The sequence below is a fragment of the Anopheles coustani genome, assembly GCF_943734705.1.
Source record: "Anopheles coustani chromosome X unlocalized genomic scaffold, idAnoCousDA_361_x.2 X_unloc_40, whole genome shotgun sequence".
Taxonomy (NCBI): Eukaryota; Metazoa; Arthropoda; class Insecta; order Diptera; family Culicidae; genus Anopheles; species Anopheles coustani.
The window spans coordinates 93103-108541 of NW_026525149.1; the positions used below are offsets into that span (position 1 = coordinate 93103).

At 41.4% G+C, this 15439-nt stretch overlaps 1 protein-coding gene across 1 annotated transcript; it reads right to left on the bottom strand.

Moving 5' to 3' along the window:
- Window positions 1-6801: 6801 nt before the first annotated feature.
- On the bottom strand, window positions 6802-9834 carry LOC131270582 (helicase POLQ-like; the record flags this gene model as incomplete). Its single annotated transcript, XM_058272442.1, has 2 exons — window positions 9498-9834; window positions 6802-9413 (listed from the first exon to the last, which is right to left on the bottom strand). Coding segments are annotated over exons 1-2 (2949 nt in total), but the record flags the coding sequence as incomplete, so codon positions are not given.
- Between the last annotated feature and the right edge of the window lie 5605 nt (window positions 9835-15439).

Here is a 15439-nt window from a genome sequence, read left to right on the forward strand (position 1 = left end):
TCTCCCAGCATCCTCACATATGAATTTCTTAGAATTTATGAAAAATCGACTAAGTCGGAGATGCCTTCAAGTAGGGATGCTGTATTAAGATGGGAGACGCAGAAGATCAAGATTCATCTCCATGCAGCATCCTATTCATCTCCCAGCATCCTAACATATGTTTTTCTTAGAATTCATGAAAAATCGACTAAGTCCGAGATGCCTTTAAGTAGGGATGCTGTATTGAGATGGGAGATGAAGGAGATCAAGATGCATCTCCATGCAGCATCCAATTCATCTCGCAGCATCCTAACATATGCATTTCTTAGAATTTATGAAAAATCGACTAAGTCCGAGATGCTTTTAAGTAGGGATGCTGTATTAAGATGGGAGATAAAGAAGATCAAGATTCATTTTCATGCAGCATATCATTCATCTTCCAGCATCTTAACATATGCATTTCTTAGAATTTATGAAAAATCGACTAAGTCCGAGATGCCTTTAAGTAGGGATGCTGTATTGAGATGGGAGATGAAGAAGATCAAGATTCATCTCCATGCAGCATCCCATTCATCTCGCAGCATCCTAACATATGTTTTTCTTAGAATTTATGAAAAATCGACTAAGTCCGAGATGCCTTTAAGTAGGGATGATGTATTGAGATGGGAGATGAAGAAGATCAAGATTCATCTCCATGCAGCATCCCATTCATCTCGCAGCATCCTAACATATGTTTTTCTTAGAATTTATGAAAAATCGACTAAGTCCGAGATGCATTTAAGTAGGGATGCTGTATTAAGATGGGAGATGGAGTAGATCAAGATTCATCTCCATGCAGCATCCCATTCATCTCGCAGCATCCTAACATATGAATTTCTATGAATTTATGAAAAATCGACTAAGTCCGAGATGGCTTTAGGTAGGAATGCTGTATTGAGATGAGAGATGAAGGAGATCAAGATTCATCTCCATGCAGCATCCCATTCATCTCGCAGCATCCTAACATATGAATTTCTATGAATTTATGAAAAATCGACTAAGTCCGAGATGCCTTTAAGTAGGGATGCTGTATTGAGACGGGAGATGTAGGAGATCAATATTCATCTGCATGCAGCATCCCATTCATCTCGCAGCATCCTAACATATGAATTTCTATGAATTTATGAAAAATCGACTAAGTCCGAGATGCCTTCAAGTAGGGATGCTGTATTAAGATGGGAGATGAAGAAGATCAAGATTCATCTCCATGCAGCATCCCATTCATCTCCCAGCATCCTAACATATGAATTTCTATGAATTTATGAAAAATCGACTAAGTCCGAGATGCCTTTAAGTAGGGATGCTGTATTGAGATGAGAGATGTAGGAGATCAAGATTCATCTCCATGCAGCATCCCATTCATCTCGCAGCATCCTAACATATGAATTTCTATGAATTTATGAAAAATCGACTAAGTCCGAGATGCCTTTAAGTAGGGATGCTGTATTGAGACGGGAGATGTAGGAGATCAATATTCATCTGCATGCAGCATCCCATTCATCTCGCAGCATCCTAACATATGAATTTCTTAGAATTTATGAAAAATCGACTAAGTCCGAGATGCCTTTAAGTAGGGATGCTGTATTAAGATGGGAGATGAAGAAGATCAAGATTCATCTCCATGCAGCATCCCATTCATCTCCCAGCATCCTAACATATGAATTTCTATGAATTTATGAAAAATCGACTAAGTCCGAGATGCCTTTAAGTAGGGATGCTGTATTGAGATGGGAGATGTAGGAGATCAAGATTCATCTCCATGCAGCATCCCATTCATCTCGCAGCATCCTAACATATGAATTTCTTAGAATTTATGAAAAATCGACTAAGTCCGAGATGCCTTTAAGCAGGGATGCTGTATTGAGATGAGAGATGAAGAAGATCAAGATTCATCTCCATGCGGCATCCCATACATCTCGCAGCATCGTAACATATGTTTTTCTTAGAATTTATGAAAAATCGACTAAGTCCGAGATGCCTTTAAGCAGGGATGCTGTATTAAGACAGGAGATGAAGAAGATCAAGATTCATCTCCATGCAGCATCCCATTCATCTCGCAGCATCCTAACATATGAATTTCTATGAATTTATGAAAAATCGACTAAGTCCGAGATGCCTTTAAGTAGGGATGCTGTATTGAGATGGGAGATGTAGGAGATCAAGATTCATCTCCATGCAGCATCCCATTCATCTCCCAGCATCCTAACATATGTTTTTCTTAGAATTTATGAAAAATCGACTAAGTCTGAGATGCCTTTAAGTAGGGATGCTGTATTAAGATGGGAGATGAAGAAGATCAAGATTCATCTCCATGCAGCATCCCATTCATCTCGCAGCATCCTAACATATAATTTTCTTAGAATTTATGAAAAATCGACTAAGTCCGAAATGCCTTTAAGTAGGGATGCTGTATTAAGATGGGAGATGAAGAAGATCAAGATTCATTTCCATGCAGCATCCCATCCATCTCGCAGCATCCTAACATATATTTTTCTTAGAACTTATGAAAAATCGACTAAGTCCGAGATGCCTTTAAGCAGGGATGCTGTATTAAGACAGGAGATGAAGAAGATCAAGATTCATCTCCATGCAGCATCCCATTCATCTCGCAGCATCCTAACATATGAATTTCTATGAATTTATGAAAAATCGACTAAGTCCGAGATGCCTTTAAGTAGGGATGCTGTATTGAGATGGGAGATGTAGGAGATCAAGATTCATCTCCATGCAGCATCCCATTCATCTCCCAGCATCCTAACATATGTTTTTCATAGAATTTATGAAAAATCGACTAAGTCCGAGATGCCTTTAAGTAGGGATGCTGTATTAAGACGGGAGATGTAGAAGATCAAGATTCATCTCCATGCAGCATCCCATTCATCTCGCAGCATCCTAACATATGTTTTTCTTAGAATTTATGAAAAATCAACTCAGTCCGAGATGCTTTTAAGTAGGGATGCTGCATTAAGATGGGAGATGAAGAAGATCAAGATTCATCTCCATGCAGCATCTCATTCATCTCCCAGCATCCTTATATATGAATTTCTTAGAATTTATGAAAAATCGACTAAGTCCCAGATGCCTTTAAGTAGGGATGCTGTATCGAGATGGGAGATGAAGAAGATCTAGATTCATCTCCATGCAGCATCCCATTCATCTCGCAGCATCCTAACATATGATTTTCTTAGAATTTATGAAAAATCGACTAAGTCCGAGATGCCTTTAAGCAGGGATGCTGTATTGAGACCGGAGATGTAGAAGAAGAAGATTCATCTCCATGCAGCATCCCATTTATCTCGCAGCATCTTAACATATGATTTTCCTAGAATTTATGAAAAATCGACTAAGTCTAAGATGCCTTTAAGTAGGGATGCTGTATTAAGATGGGAGATGAAGAAGATCAACATTCATCTCCACGCAGCATCCCATTCATCTCCCACCATCCTAACATATGTTTTTCTTAGAATTTATGAAAAATCGACTAAGTCCGAGATGCCTTTAAGTAGGGATGCTGTATTAAGATGGGAGATGAAGAAGATCAAGATTCATATCCATGCAGCATCCCATTCATCTCGCAGCATCCTAACATATGTTTTTCTTAGAATTTATGAAAAATCGACTAAGTCCGAGATGCCTTTAAGTAGGGATGCTGTATTAAGAAAGGAGATGAAGAAGATCAAGATTAATCTCCATGCAGCATCCCATTCATCTCCCAGCATCCTAACATATGAATTTCTTAGAATTTATGAAAAATCGACTAAGTCCGAGATGCCTTTAAGTAGGGATGCTGTATTGAAATGGGAGATGTAGGAGATCAAGATTCATCTCCATGCAGCATCCCATTCATCTCCCAGCATCCTTACATATGAATTTCTTAGAATTTCTGAAAAATCGACTAAGTCCGAGATGGCTTTAAGTAGGGATGCTGTATTGAGATGGGAGTTGTAGGAGATCAAGATTCATCTCCATGCAGCATCCCATTCATCTCCCAGCATCCTAACATATGAATTTCTTAGAATTTATGAAAAATCGACTAAGTCCGAGATGCCTTTAAGTAGGGATGCTGTATTAAGATGGGAGATGTAGGAGATCAAGATGCATCTCCATGCAGCATCCCATTCATCTCCCAGCATCCTAACATATGAATTTATATGAATTTATGAAAAATCGACTAAGTCCGAGATGCCTTTAAGTAGGGATGCTGTATCGAGATGAGAGATGTAGGAGATCAAGATGCATCTCCATGCAGCATCCCATTCATCTCCCAGCATCCTAACATATGAATTTATATGAATTTATGAAAAATCGACTAAGTCCGAGATGCCTTTAAGTAGGGATGCTGTATCGAGATGAGAGATGTAGGAGATCAAGATGCATCTCCATGCAGCATCCCATTCATCTCCCAGCATCCTAACATATGAATTTATATGAATTTATGAAAAATCGACTAAGTCCGAGATGCCTTTAAGTAGGGATGCTGTATTAAGATGGGAGATGAAGAAGATCAAGATTCATCTCCATGCAGCATCCCATTCATCTCCCAGCATCCTTACATATGAATTTCTTAGAATTTCTGAAAAATCGACTAAGTCCGAGATGGCTTTAAGTAGGGATGCTGTATTAAGATGGGAGATGGAGAAGATAAAGATTCATCTCCATGCAGCATCCCATTCATCTCGCAGCATCCTAACATATGAATTTCTATGAATTTATGAAAAATCGACTAAGTCCGAGATGCCTTTAAGAAGGGATGCTGTATTGAGATGAGAGATGTAGGAGATCAAGATACATCTCCATGCAGCATCATATTCATCTCCCAGCATCCAAACATATGAATTTCTATGATTTTATGAAAAATCGACTAAGTCCGAGATGCCTTTAAGTAGGGATGCTGTATTGAGACGGGAGATGAAAAAGATCAAGATTCATCTCCATGCAGCATCCCATTCATCTCGCAGCATCCTAACATATGAATTTCTTAGAATTTATGAAAAATCGACTAAGTCCGAGATGCCTTTAAGTAGGGATGCTGTATTAAGATGGGAGATGAAGAAGATCAAGATTCATCTCCATGCAGCATCCCATTCATCTCCCAGCATCCTAACATATGAATTTCTTAGAATTTATGAAAAATCGACTAAGTCCGAGATGCCTTTAAGTAGGGATGCTGTATTAAGATGGAAGATGAAGAAGATCAAGATTCATCTCTATGCAGCATCCCATTCATCTCCCAGCATCCTAACATATGAATTTCTTAGAATTTATGAAAAATCGACTAAGTCCGAGATGCCTTTAAGTAGGGATGCTGTATTAAGATGGAAGATGAAGAAGATCATGATTCATCTCTATGCAGCATCCCATTCATCTCCCAGCATCCTAACATATGAATTTCATAGAATTTATGAAAAATCGACTAAGTCCGAGATGGCTTTAAGTAGGGATGCTGTATTAAGATGGGAGATGTAGGAGATCAAGATGCATCTCCATGCAGCATCCCATTCATCTCGCAGCATCCTAACATATGTTTTTCTTAGAATTTATGAAAAATCGACTAAGTCCGAGATGCATTTAAGTAGGGATGCTGTATTAAGATGGGAGATGAAGTAGATCAAGATTCATCTCCATGCAGCATCCCAATCATCTCGCAGCATCCTAACATATGAATTTCTATGAATTTATGAAAAATCGACTAAGTCCGAGATGGCTTTAAGTAGGGATGCTGTATTGAGATGAGAGATGTAGGAGATCAAGATTCATCTCCATGCAGCATCCCATTCATCTCGCAGCATCCTAACATATGAATTTCTATGAATTTATGAAAAATCGACTAAGTCCGAGATGCCTTTAAGTAGGGATGCTGTATTGAGATGGAAGATGAAGAAGATCAAGATTCATCTCCATGCAGCATCCCATTCATCTCGCAGCATCCTAACATATGTTTTTCTATGAATTTATGAAAAATCGACTAAGTCCGAGATGGCTCTAAGTAGGGATGCTGTATTAAGATGGGAGATGTAGGAGATCAAGATGCATCTCCATGCAGCATCCCATTCATCTCGCAGCATCCTAACATATGTTTTTCTTAGAATTTATGAAAAATCGACTAAGTCCGAGATGCATTTAAGTAGGGATGCTGTATTAAGATGGGAGATGAAGTAGATCAAGATTCATCTCCATGCAGCATCCCAATCATCTCGCAGCATCCTAACATATGAATTTCTATGAATTTATGAAAAATCGACTTAGTCCGAGATGCCTTTAAGTAGGGATGCTGTATTACGATGGGAGATGAACAAGATCAAGATTCATCTCCATGCAGCATCCCATTCATCTCCCAGCATATAAACATATGAATTTCTTAGAATTTATGAAAAATCGACTAAGTCCGAGATGCCTTTAAGTAGGGATGCTGTATTGAGATGGAAGATGAAGAAGATCAAGATTCATCTCCATGCAGCATCCCATTCATCTCGCAGCATCCTAACATATGTTTTTCTTAGAATTTACGAAAAATCGACTAAGTCCGAGATGCCTTTAAGTAGGGATGCTGTATAAAGATGGGAGATGAAGAAGATCAAAATTCATCTCCATGCAGCATCCCATTCATCTCGCAGCATCCTAACATATGTTTTTTTTAGAATTTATGAAAAATCGACTAAGTCCCAGATGCCTTTAAGTAGGGATGCTGTATCAAGATGGGAGATGAAAAAGATCAAGATTCATCGACTTCAGTTTATATTGATGGTGAGTTTATATTGCTATCGTTAAAAAAGGGGTACTTACCAGAATGATCAAATCCTCAATTTTGAAATATACTTCCAATCCGTCCTCCAGCAGAATGAGGAAAAGCAGATCAAACTCATCGAGCACACACAGTCGTTTGCCTAGTTCCTGCATCTCGTTGTAGAACCGGACCGCTCGCTCTATGTCGAACCCGGCTCGGATGGCCGCCTTGCCAAGGTTGATCACTTCCAGCGGGCTCGTTCGATCGATCGTTTTGAAAACCTTACCCGGACGGGAAGGTGTCTTGTGTACTCGAACGAACGCCTGTCCTACCGCTTCCTCCGATCGTCCATCTGCGGCACTGATTTGTACAACCATGTTCGTGGGATTGCGCAGACAGCTATCGTGCGTTGCCTTGATCGCATTTCCCTGATACAGCTGCACGATCGTTTCATCGGTGATGGCCTCGAGATCGATTTCGCGTCGCTTCGCTTGCTGCGCTAGCAGTGTGCTTCCAACCATCGCTTGAAGCGCATTCCGTGTCTTACAAAGACCGAGTCCGATCGAGCCGAGTACGAGCGATTTCAAGCAGGCTCCTTCGTCTTCCAAGAGCGCCGACTCGGCGAAGTCCAGTGGTGAGCAGAACATCTCGCAAATTTGCGGAATATCGCGCATGGCGGAAATAAGTATGGAATCGCCGGTGTCGCGTTTACCCGCACGCCCTGCCCGGCCAACCATTTGTTTGTAGCGACTTAGCGTAAAAAAATCGCTCCCAATGTAAGGAGAGCAGATTATTACACGTTTCGCCGAAAGATTCACACTGGCGGCCAGAGTGGAAGTGCACACGATCACCGAAAGGATGCCGGCCCGGAATGCATCCTCGATCATACGACGCTCGTCCTGCGTTAACCTACCGTGATGGTACGCGACCCCGACACGAAACGAATGCGGAAGGATTGGTGCAACGGACCCGTCATCCTGGAGAGACTTTATAATCTGCGCTTTTTCCTCTGCCCGGTGCTGGGCAAATGAATCCGGCAAGTTGGCCGCTAGCATGGCGCACAAACTTTCACACCTGTTTCTGGTAGGACAAAACACCAAACACGAACCCTTGGGGATTACTTCCATGATCAGACCAATCACATGGTCCACGTCGATCCGCCGCAGTTCCTCACCGTAGTTAAACTCTAACTTTCGCTTTTCTCCTAACACATCAAATATGCGTTCGGCTTGGCTGCGAACCTCGAACAGATCTTCCCCCCACTTGATGTATTCCTTCAACTCCACCGGCCGATTTTCGCGACAGTAAACGTCGGCTAGCATGAAACAGGCCAATTCACCCAAGTTTCCGATAGAAGCACTCATTCCTACGATCTGAATTCCGGCTCGTAGCGACTGCACCTTGGTGATCAACATCTCCAGAGTGCCCCCGTGTCGCTGCTCTCCAATCATATGCAGTTCGTCGATCACGATCAGCCCGATCTCGTCCGCGCGACCCACCTCGATGAGAGAGTTCATGAGGATGAGCGATTTTTCGATCGTACAAACAAAGATCGTGTTTTTTCTGTGCCGTTTGAGCGGCGGACATTGTCCCCTACCACCGGTGTACTCCTCCAATAAAAACTGCAGCTCGATCGAGAACGGAGTGAGCGCGATCAGCTTCTCCTGAGCGGATGAAACGTACGGCACGACGAACATGACGTTCCGCAGGCGGCAAATAATCTCCCGTAGCATAAGAATCTCCGCCACCAGTGTCTTTCCACCGCTCGTTGGCAGTGCGTAGATCAAATTACGTCTCTCGTCGATCGCCGGCAAGTCCAGACACTCCTGCTGCCAATCGTACAGCTCGCCAATACCACGAAAGTCTCGCAGCATTCGCCGAACGTTGTTCGGTAGCCCAAAGAACGGACCCTTCTCGAGGAAAAGCGACGATACGTGGGGTACGGTGATCTTTGGCTTTGTAGTCTGATCTGAAATTCGCTCATCACGATTGATGGCCGCTATGGTCGAGTTGCTGGTCCTCATTCGCGAGCTTCCCTCGCCTATCGCATTCGCCATCGGCTCAATGTTGGTCATGTCGTGCAGCGTACGGTCACAGATTTCAAAAATCCGCAACGCTTCGCTCACCTTCTGCAGCTCAAAGGTACGTTCAGCTTCAGCGGCTACCTGCTGGAAATGTGACGGACGCTCCGGATGACCTATTTGTGATGCACCGATCGCGACGATTCGCTCCACCCCCTCATCAGCGAGGGACTCGTCTTGCCGCATGTACTGCGAACAGATGTCCTGGTTTGTGTACACCTCGAACCCGTTACTCTCTCGCAGCATATCACCGACGTGCGTTACTGGTTTGGTGGACCCGATCCGTTTCAGTTTAGCCTTGATTATTTCGTCCGTGTCAAGTTGATCGTGGCTGGCGATCGGTACCTGTCCACATGGTAGCATTTCAGCATCGTCATTTTCCACCCCAGACCACAGAGGACGAACCGGAGGAGTTTCCTCGTTTGCAACGTTTGACCGATTTGATGTAAGATTTTCATTACAGCCACTGTCCCTCCCTCCGTCGCGCACCTCGCTACCGTCCATGTTCATTTTAAGCACATAAATCTTTCGACTACTTACAGCTGATTTTTGCAGTTTCGGAGGACTTGCCATAAGCCTTCTTTCAATGGCTGTTACAGGAAAACAGTTTTGAAATAAAGTAAAAATTATCTTAAATTATACGTTATTGTCACTCGTATAAATCGTTCACCTACCTCCAACTGATTTGGAACGTTTTCGAAACGGTGTGATCGGTTGATCGGCTGCACCGCCCCATGAGGTACGCGGCTTCGAACGTTTGACTTTTTTCTCGATGCTGGCCAAATCGACCGCGTTCAGCAACGTGCTATCTAGCTCCAACAGTTTCGTACTTAAGTCATCTTTAGGTTTGCTGGTACAAGCTGTGACCGGTGCTCGGAAATCAACCGGGTTTGCTGCCGGCGCTGCTGGTGCTACGCCCCTGGCTGCCGAACGCAGATTCGGTGAAATCAAGCATTTCCTCGCCGTTGTGGGAAGCATCTGTCGACCGCGGGAACTTCGATTTCCCGACATGGCTGGCAAACTGTTTTTTATGTAAAGTAATGAGAAGCTTTAATCAAAACAAAGTTGCATTCATTTTTCACTGTATTTTAATGTCGTCATAACAATCTGCACCTGCTAAGGAAATTGACAAACTTACAATTCTCCAACGAGTGAAGAGAAGAGGTGTGTTCTGTTTTTATTTGACAATCATGAATCGGATGTGTCGCATTGACAATGCGTGTGATTTCTTTTTAAGGATAATAATAAATTCGGATTGAACGGAAATTATATGCAAGCACAGTTATTGCGGGTTGTTGCGTTAATCATTTTGGGAACGAACATGAAAGCTGAAAGAAAACATTTCTACCGATACACTTCATTGAAGGTCTTCCCGGTCAAGCCGCTTATATCATCAAATAAACAAAACCGGGAATATGTCGAGTTTTTCGCAACCGGTCCCGTATGATGATATATTTTTGGAAAGGTTAAATAGAGACGAAGAAGATTTATTTAATTTCGATTTGGTCAGATGCTGATTAAAAATATGTTTTTAAGCGCAGAAACAAATACAAAATTAATTACCGTATGAAGTGTCCTCTTTGGCAATTGTCTTCTTCGTCAGCATGTTTACAAAATGCGGGTTCAGTTCTTCAAGTAGGTGGTCGTAGATCAATAAAAAAAATAATTTAATTTCATGTTTTAATGCTAGAAATAGTACTTTGTTTTTGAAAAATTAAAACATAATTATCTCAAGTCCGAGTACTGACGACAAGCAAATAGGATGCAGATGTATAATTAAAGAACATATTTCTACGGGTAAACTTTACCGAAGGTGATTCCGGTGAGCTGTATATTGTCAAATAAGCCAATACGGGAATAAGTTGTGTTGTTTGCACTCGATCTCGCATTATTATATATTTTTGGAATGGTAAATTGAAGACCGAGAAAACTTATTTCATTTCGATATGGTCAGATGAAGATTAAAAAAAGTCTTTTGTAGCAACAACGAACCATTATTTCAACAACATATGAAGGTGGTTTCAATGAAACCATGTTTACAAAATGCGGGTTCAGTTCTTCAAGTAGGGGGTCATAGCTCAATAAAAGCAATAATTTAATTTCATGTTTTAATGCTTGAAATAGTACTTTGTTTTTGAACAATTAAAACATAATTATCTCGAGTTCGAGCACTGACGACATGCAAATAGGCTGAAGATGTATATTTAAAGAACACATTTCTACGGGTAAACTTTACCGAAGGTGATTCCGGTGAGCTGTATTTTGTCTAATAAGCAAATCCGGGAATAAGTTGTGTTGTTTGCAACCGATCTCGCATTATTATATATTTTTGGAATGGTAAATTGCGGACCAAGAAAACTAATTTCATTTCGATATGGTCAGATGAAGATTTAAAAAAGTCTTTTGTAGCAGAAACGAACCATTATTTCAACAACGTATGGAGGTGGTTTCAATGAAAGCATGTTTACAAAATGCGGGTTCAGTTCTTCAAGTAGGAGGTCGAATATCAATAAAAAAATGATTTTATTTTATGTTTTCATGCTTGAAATAGTACTTTGTTTTTGAAAAATTAAAACATGTTTATCTCGATTTTGAGCACTGACGACAAACAAATAGAATAAAGATGTATAATTAAAGAACACATTTCTACGGGTAAACTTTACCGAAGGTGATTCCGGTGAGCTGTATTTTGTCAAATAAGCGAATCCGGGAATAAGTTGTGTTGTTTGCAACCGATCTCGCATTGTTATATATTTTTGGAATGGTAAATTGCGGACCAAGAAAACTTTTTTTATTTCGATATGTTCGGATGCAGGTTAAAAAAAGTATTTTGTAGCAGAAACGAACCATTATTTCAACAACGTATGAAGGTGGTTTCAATGTAACCATGTTTACAAAATACGTGTTCAGTTCTTCAAGTAGGTCTTCGATGAGCAACGAATAAAATAATTTCATTTCTTGTTTTTTTGCTAGAAACAGAACATTGTTTTTTATTAATTGAAAAATTATAAATTCGTTATCATAAGACGTATTTCGAAGAAAGCAGGAGAAAGATGAATGTTGAAAGAACATATTTTTAAGATTGCGGCTCATCGTAGGTGCACCATGGTACTGGTCATCACTGCTGATATCGGAAAAACCACAAAACCGGAAATAAGTCTGGTTGTAAGAACCCGATCTCGTATTATTATATATTTTTGGAATGGTATTTTAGAGACCAAAAGCTTCATTTTTATTATATATGCGCAGATGTAAATAAAACAAAAATCTGTTACAGCAGAAACAAAGAATTATACCGTATGAAGTTGACTTTTTGACAATTGTCTTCCATTTCGTCGTGTTTACAAATTGTGGGTTCAGTTCTCCAACGAAAATAATGAAAACCAACGAACAAATTTTAAATTATTCTTGTTTTGAAATAAGTTGCTCACTCTGGCCGTTATTTTTAATTTAATGATGATTCTTCCACATGACCGCAACAATACTGGAACATTTACGCTGAAAGAAACAACGTTTTCTTGATTTCGTTTGTGAGCTATTGAAAAATTAATAACTCCTTTTCGTTCAACTGACATTTCGGGAAGCAGGACAGAGAATCGACTCAATGTACCTGCCGAAAAAAACGACGCCATTTTACAGACGCCTTCCTACGGACGAAAGAAGCAGACTCAACCAATTTACTACAGAAAAAATAAAAAGTTTCGTGCAGAAAATGGCCTCGAGTTGGATAAACGCTACTGAGGATATGTTCGGATCGGCGGAGACCGAACAATGTGCGAATTTCGGTAACGTTGCTGCCGAACAGTGGACGGTAGCCGAGTACGATGATTTGGTCCACCAGCTTCGAGCAATTTTGCCAGCGGAGGACGAGAAGAAAGCAGACGACCGGATTCAGCAAATAAATTGGACTCGCGTCGCTGTAGGCAACCATACGCCCGAAGAAGCAAAGAAGGCGACAAAAATGTTGTTGCAAAGAGTCGACGCGTATCGGACGCTGGACGAAATGCTCTGCATCGTGCAGAAGAAAGGAGTCCGGGAGTGTTTGGGCGAGACGCCGAAAACTACACAACCAAAAATGCAACAATATTCGTAAGTCTTAAATAATCAACCAAAAGGTGCCTTGGTTTTCATTGCTTGTATTGTTTGTTTTGTTTTGATTATTTCTAGCTACCAGAACCAAACCAAAACAACATACAACAAGATAGCAAACCGCACCATAACACCTTACAATATTTTTACAAAACAACACAGCACCTTAAATCTGACTTGCGCCGACCGGAAAAAGCTGTGGAAGCATGCTGATCCTACCACGAAACTGCCTTATATCATCGAAGCATCGCGTTCGGAAAACCACCGGCTTACAAAGGAAGAAAAGCGGCTGTTTGACGAGGCAAACGGAAAGCCCCAATCCGTTCCACTCACTACAATTGATTACTTCGTCGCAAAGTACGGCCAACATAAACCACCATATACAGCAGCGAGGTGTCACCGGGCTGCAAGGAAGCGATTCCACCGACTGCCAACAGTCCGCAAAACAGCATTCGAGAGAGAACACCAGGACGCCCTGATTAGATACATCACCGAACATATGGCGTATATTGATACATGTTCATCTTTTCAGAGGCAGGCGGAGTGGGAGGAGCTGGATCGGTACATGCAGGCTGTGCTACCGAAAACTCAAGTGGTGGACGAAGACCAGGCCAGATGCAGCGACGATGATTTCCACGACTTGCCGATTGCGGAGTCGACGGCGCTGGACGATGCATCCCTTTTTGGCCATCATGTGGATCAGCACAACAGCCGTGCTAAACGTAGAAAACCGAACAACTCATCGTCGTCGTCGAGCGTCCACGCGCTCACACTATTATAATATGAAAAATTAATTTAACTATTATTAATGCATGCCTTCAAATAATTTAATGCATGCAAAAATGACTAACCACGTTCAATTTAAAGTAATGCATGCCATATAATAAATAAGTGCATGCAAATGTAGATATAGCTTTTTCATTTAAAATAAATGCATGCAAATAAACAATTGTTAAAACTATATCACTCGTGTTCAATTTATTTGAGTTATGGCTACGTTTTCCCCATTTTGCTGCTCGCACTCTTTTATTTCAATTTCGCTTGCAGTCGAAATTTATTTTGGAGATTGAATCCTCGTTTCAAAAAAAAAAAACACTTCGTGCATGATAAGCTGCATCTCCTAAACCCAGCAAAGCATAGCATGGAACACAAAAAAAGCGTAGCTCAGGCTGTATCAAACCAATCTCGCAAAACAAATAAGATTTGGAAACGTTATGCGGAGTCCAACAACATCCCGTCGAGAGCGAGAAGATGCGATGGTTTTTTAGTAAAATCTGCTATAAGGGGAGACATCACTGATTTTGGCCCCGTTGAGTCGGTTTTCGGTACCGTAAAAAACACAAAACCTTGCGTAGCTCAGGCTGTATCAAACCAATCTAGCAAAACAAATAAGTTTTGGAAACGTTATGCGGAGTCCAACAACATCCCGTCGAGAGCGAGAAGATGCGATGGTTTTTTAGTAAAATCAGGTATGAGGGGAGACATCACTGATTTTGGCCCCGTTGAGCCGGTTTTCGGTACCGTAAAAAACACAAAACCTTGCGTAGCTCAGGCTGTATCAAACCAATCTCGCAAAACAAATAAGTTTTGGAAACGTTATGCGGAGTCAAACAACATCCCGTCGAGAGCGAGAGGATGCGATGGTTTTTTAGTAAAATCAGGTATGAGGGGAGACATCACTGATTTTGGCCCCGTTGAGCCGGTTTTCGGTACCGTAAAAAACACAAAACCTGGCGTAGCTCAGGCTGTATCAAACCAATCTCGCAAAACAAATATGTTTTGGAAACGTTATGCGGAGTCCAACAATATCCCGTCGAGAGCGAGAAGATGCGATGGTTTTTTAGTAAAATCAGGTATGAGGGGAGACATCACTGATTTTGGCCCCGTTGAGCCGGTTTTCGGTACCGTAAAAAACACAAAACCTTGCGTAGCTCAGGCTGTATTAAACCAATCTCGCAAAACATATTTGTTTTGGGAACGTTATGCGGAGTCCAACAATATCCCGTCGAGAGCGAGAAGATGCGATGGTTTTTTAGTAAAATCAGGTATGAGGGGAGACATCACTGATTTTGGCCCCGTTGAGCCGGTTTTCGGTACCGTAAAAAACACAAAACCTTGCGTAGCTCAGGCTGTATCAAACCAATCTCGCAAAACAAATAAGTTTTGGAAACGTTATGCGGAGTCCAACAACATCCCGTCGAGAGCGAGAAGATGCGATGGTTTTTTAGTAAAATCAGGTATGAGGGGAGACATCACTGATTTTGGCCCCGTTGAGCCGGTTTTCAGTACCGTAAAAAACACAAAATCAAGCGTAGCTCAGGCTGTATCAAACCAATCTCGCAAAACAAATAAGTTTTGGAAACGTTATGCGGAGTCCAACAACATCCCGTCGAGAGCGAGAAGATGCGATGGTTTTTTAGTAAAATCAGGTATGAGGGGAGACATCACTGATTTTGGCCCCGTTGAGCCGGTTTTCGGTACCGTAAAAAACACAAAATCAAGCGTAGCTCAGGCTGTATCAAACCAA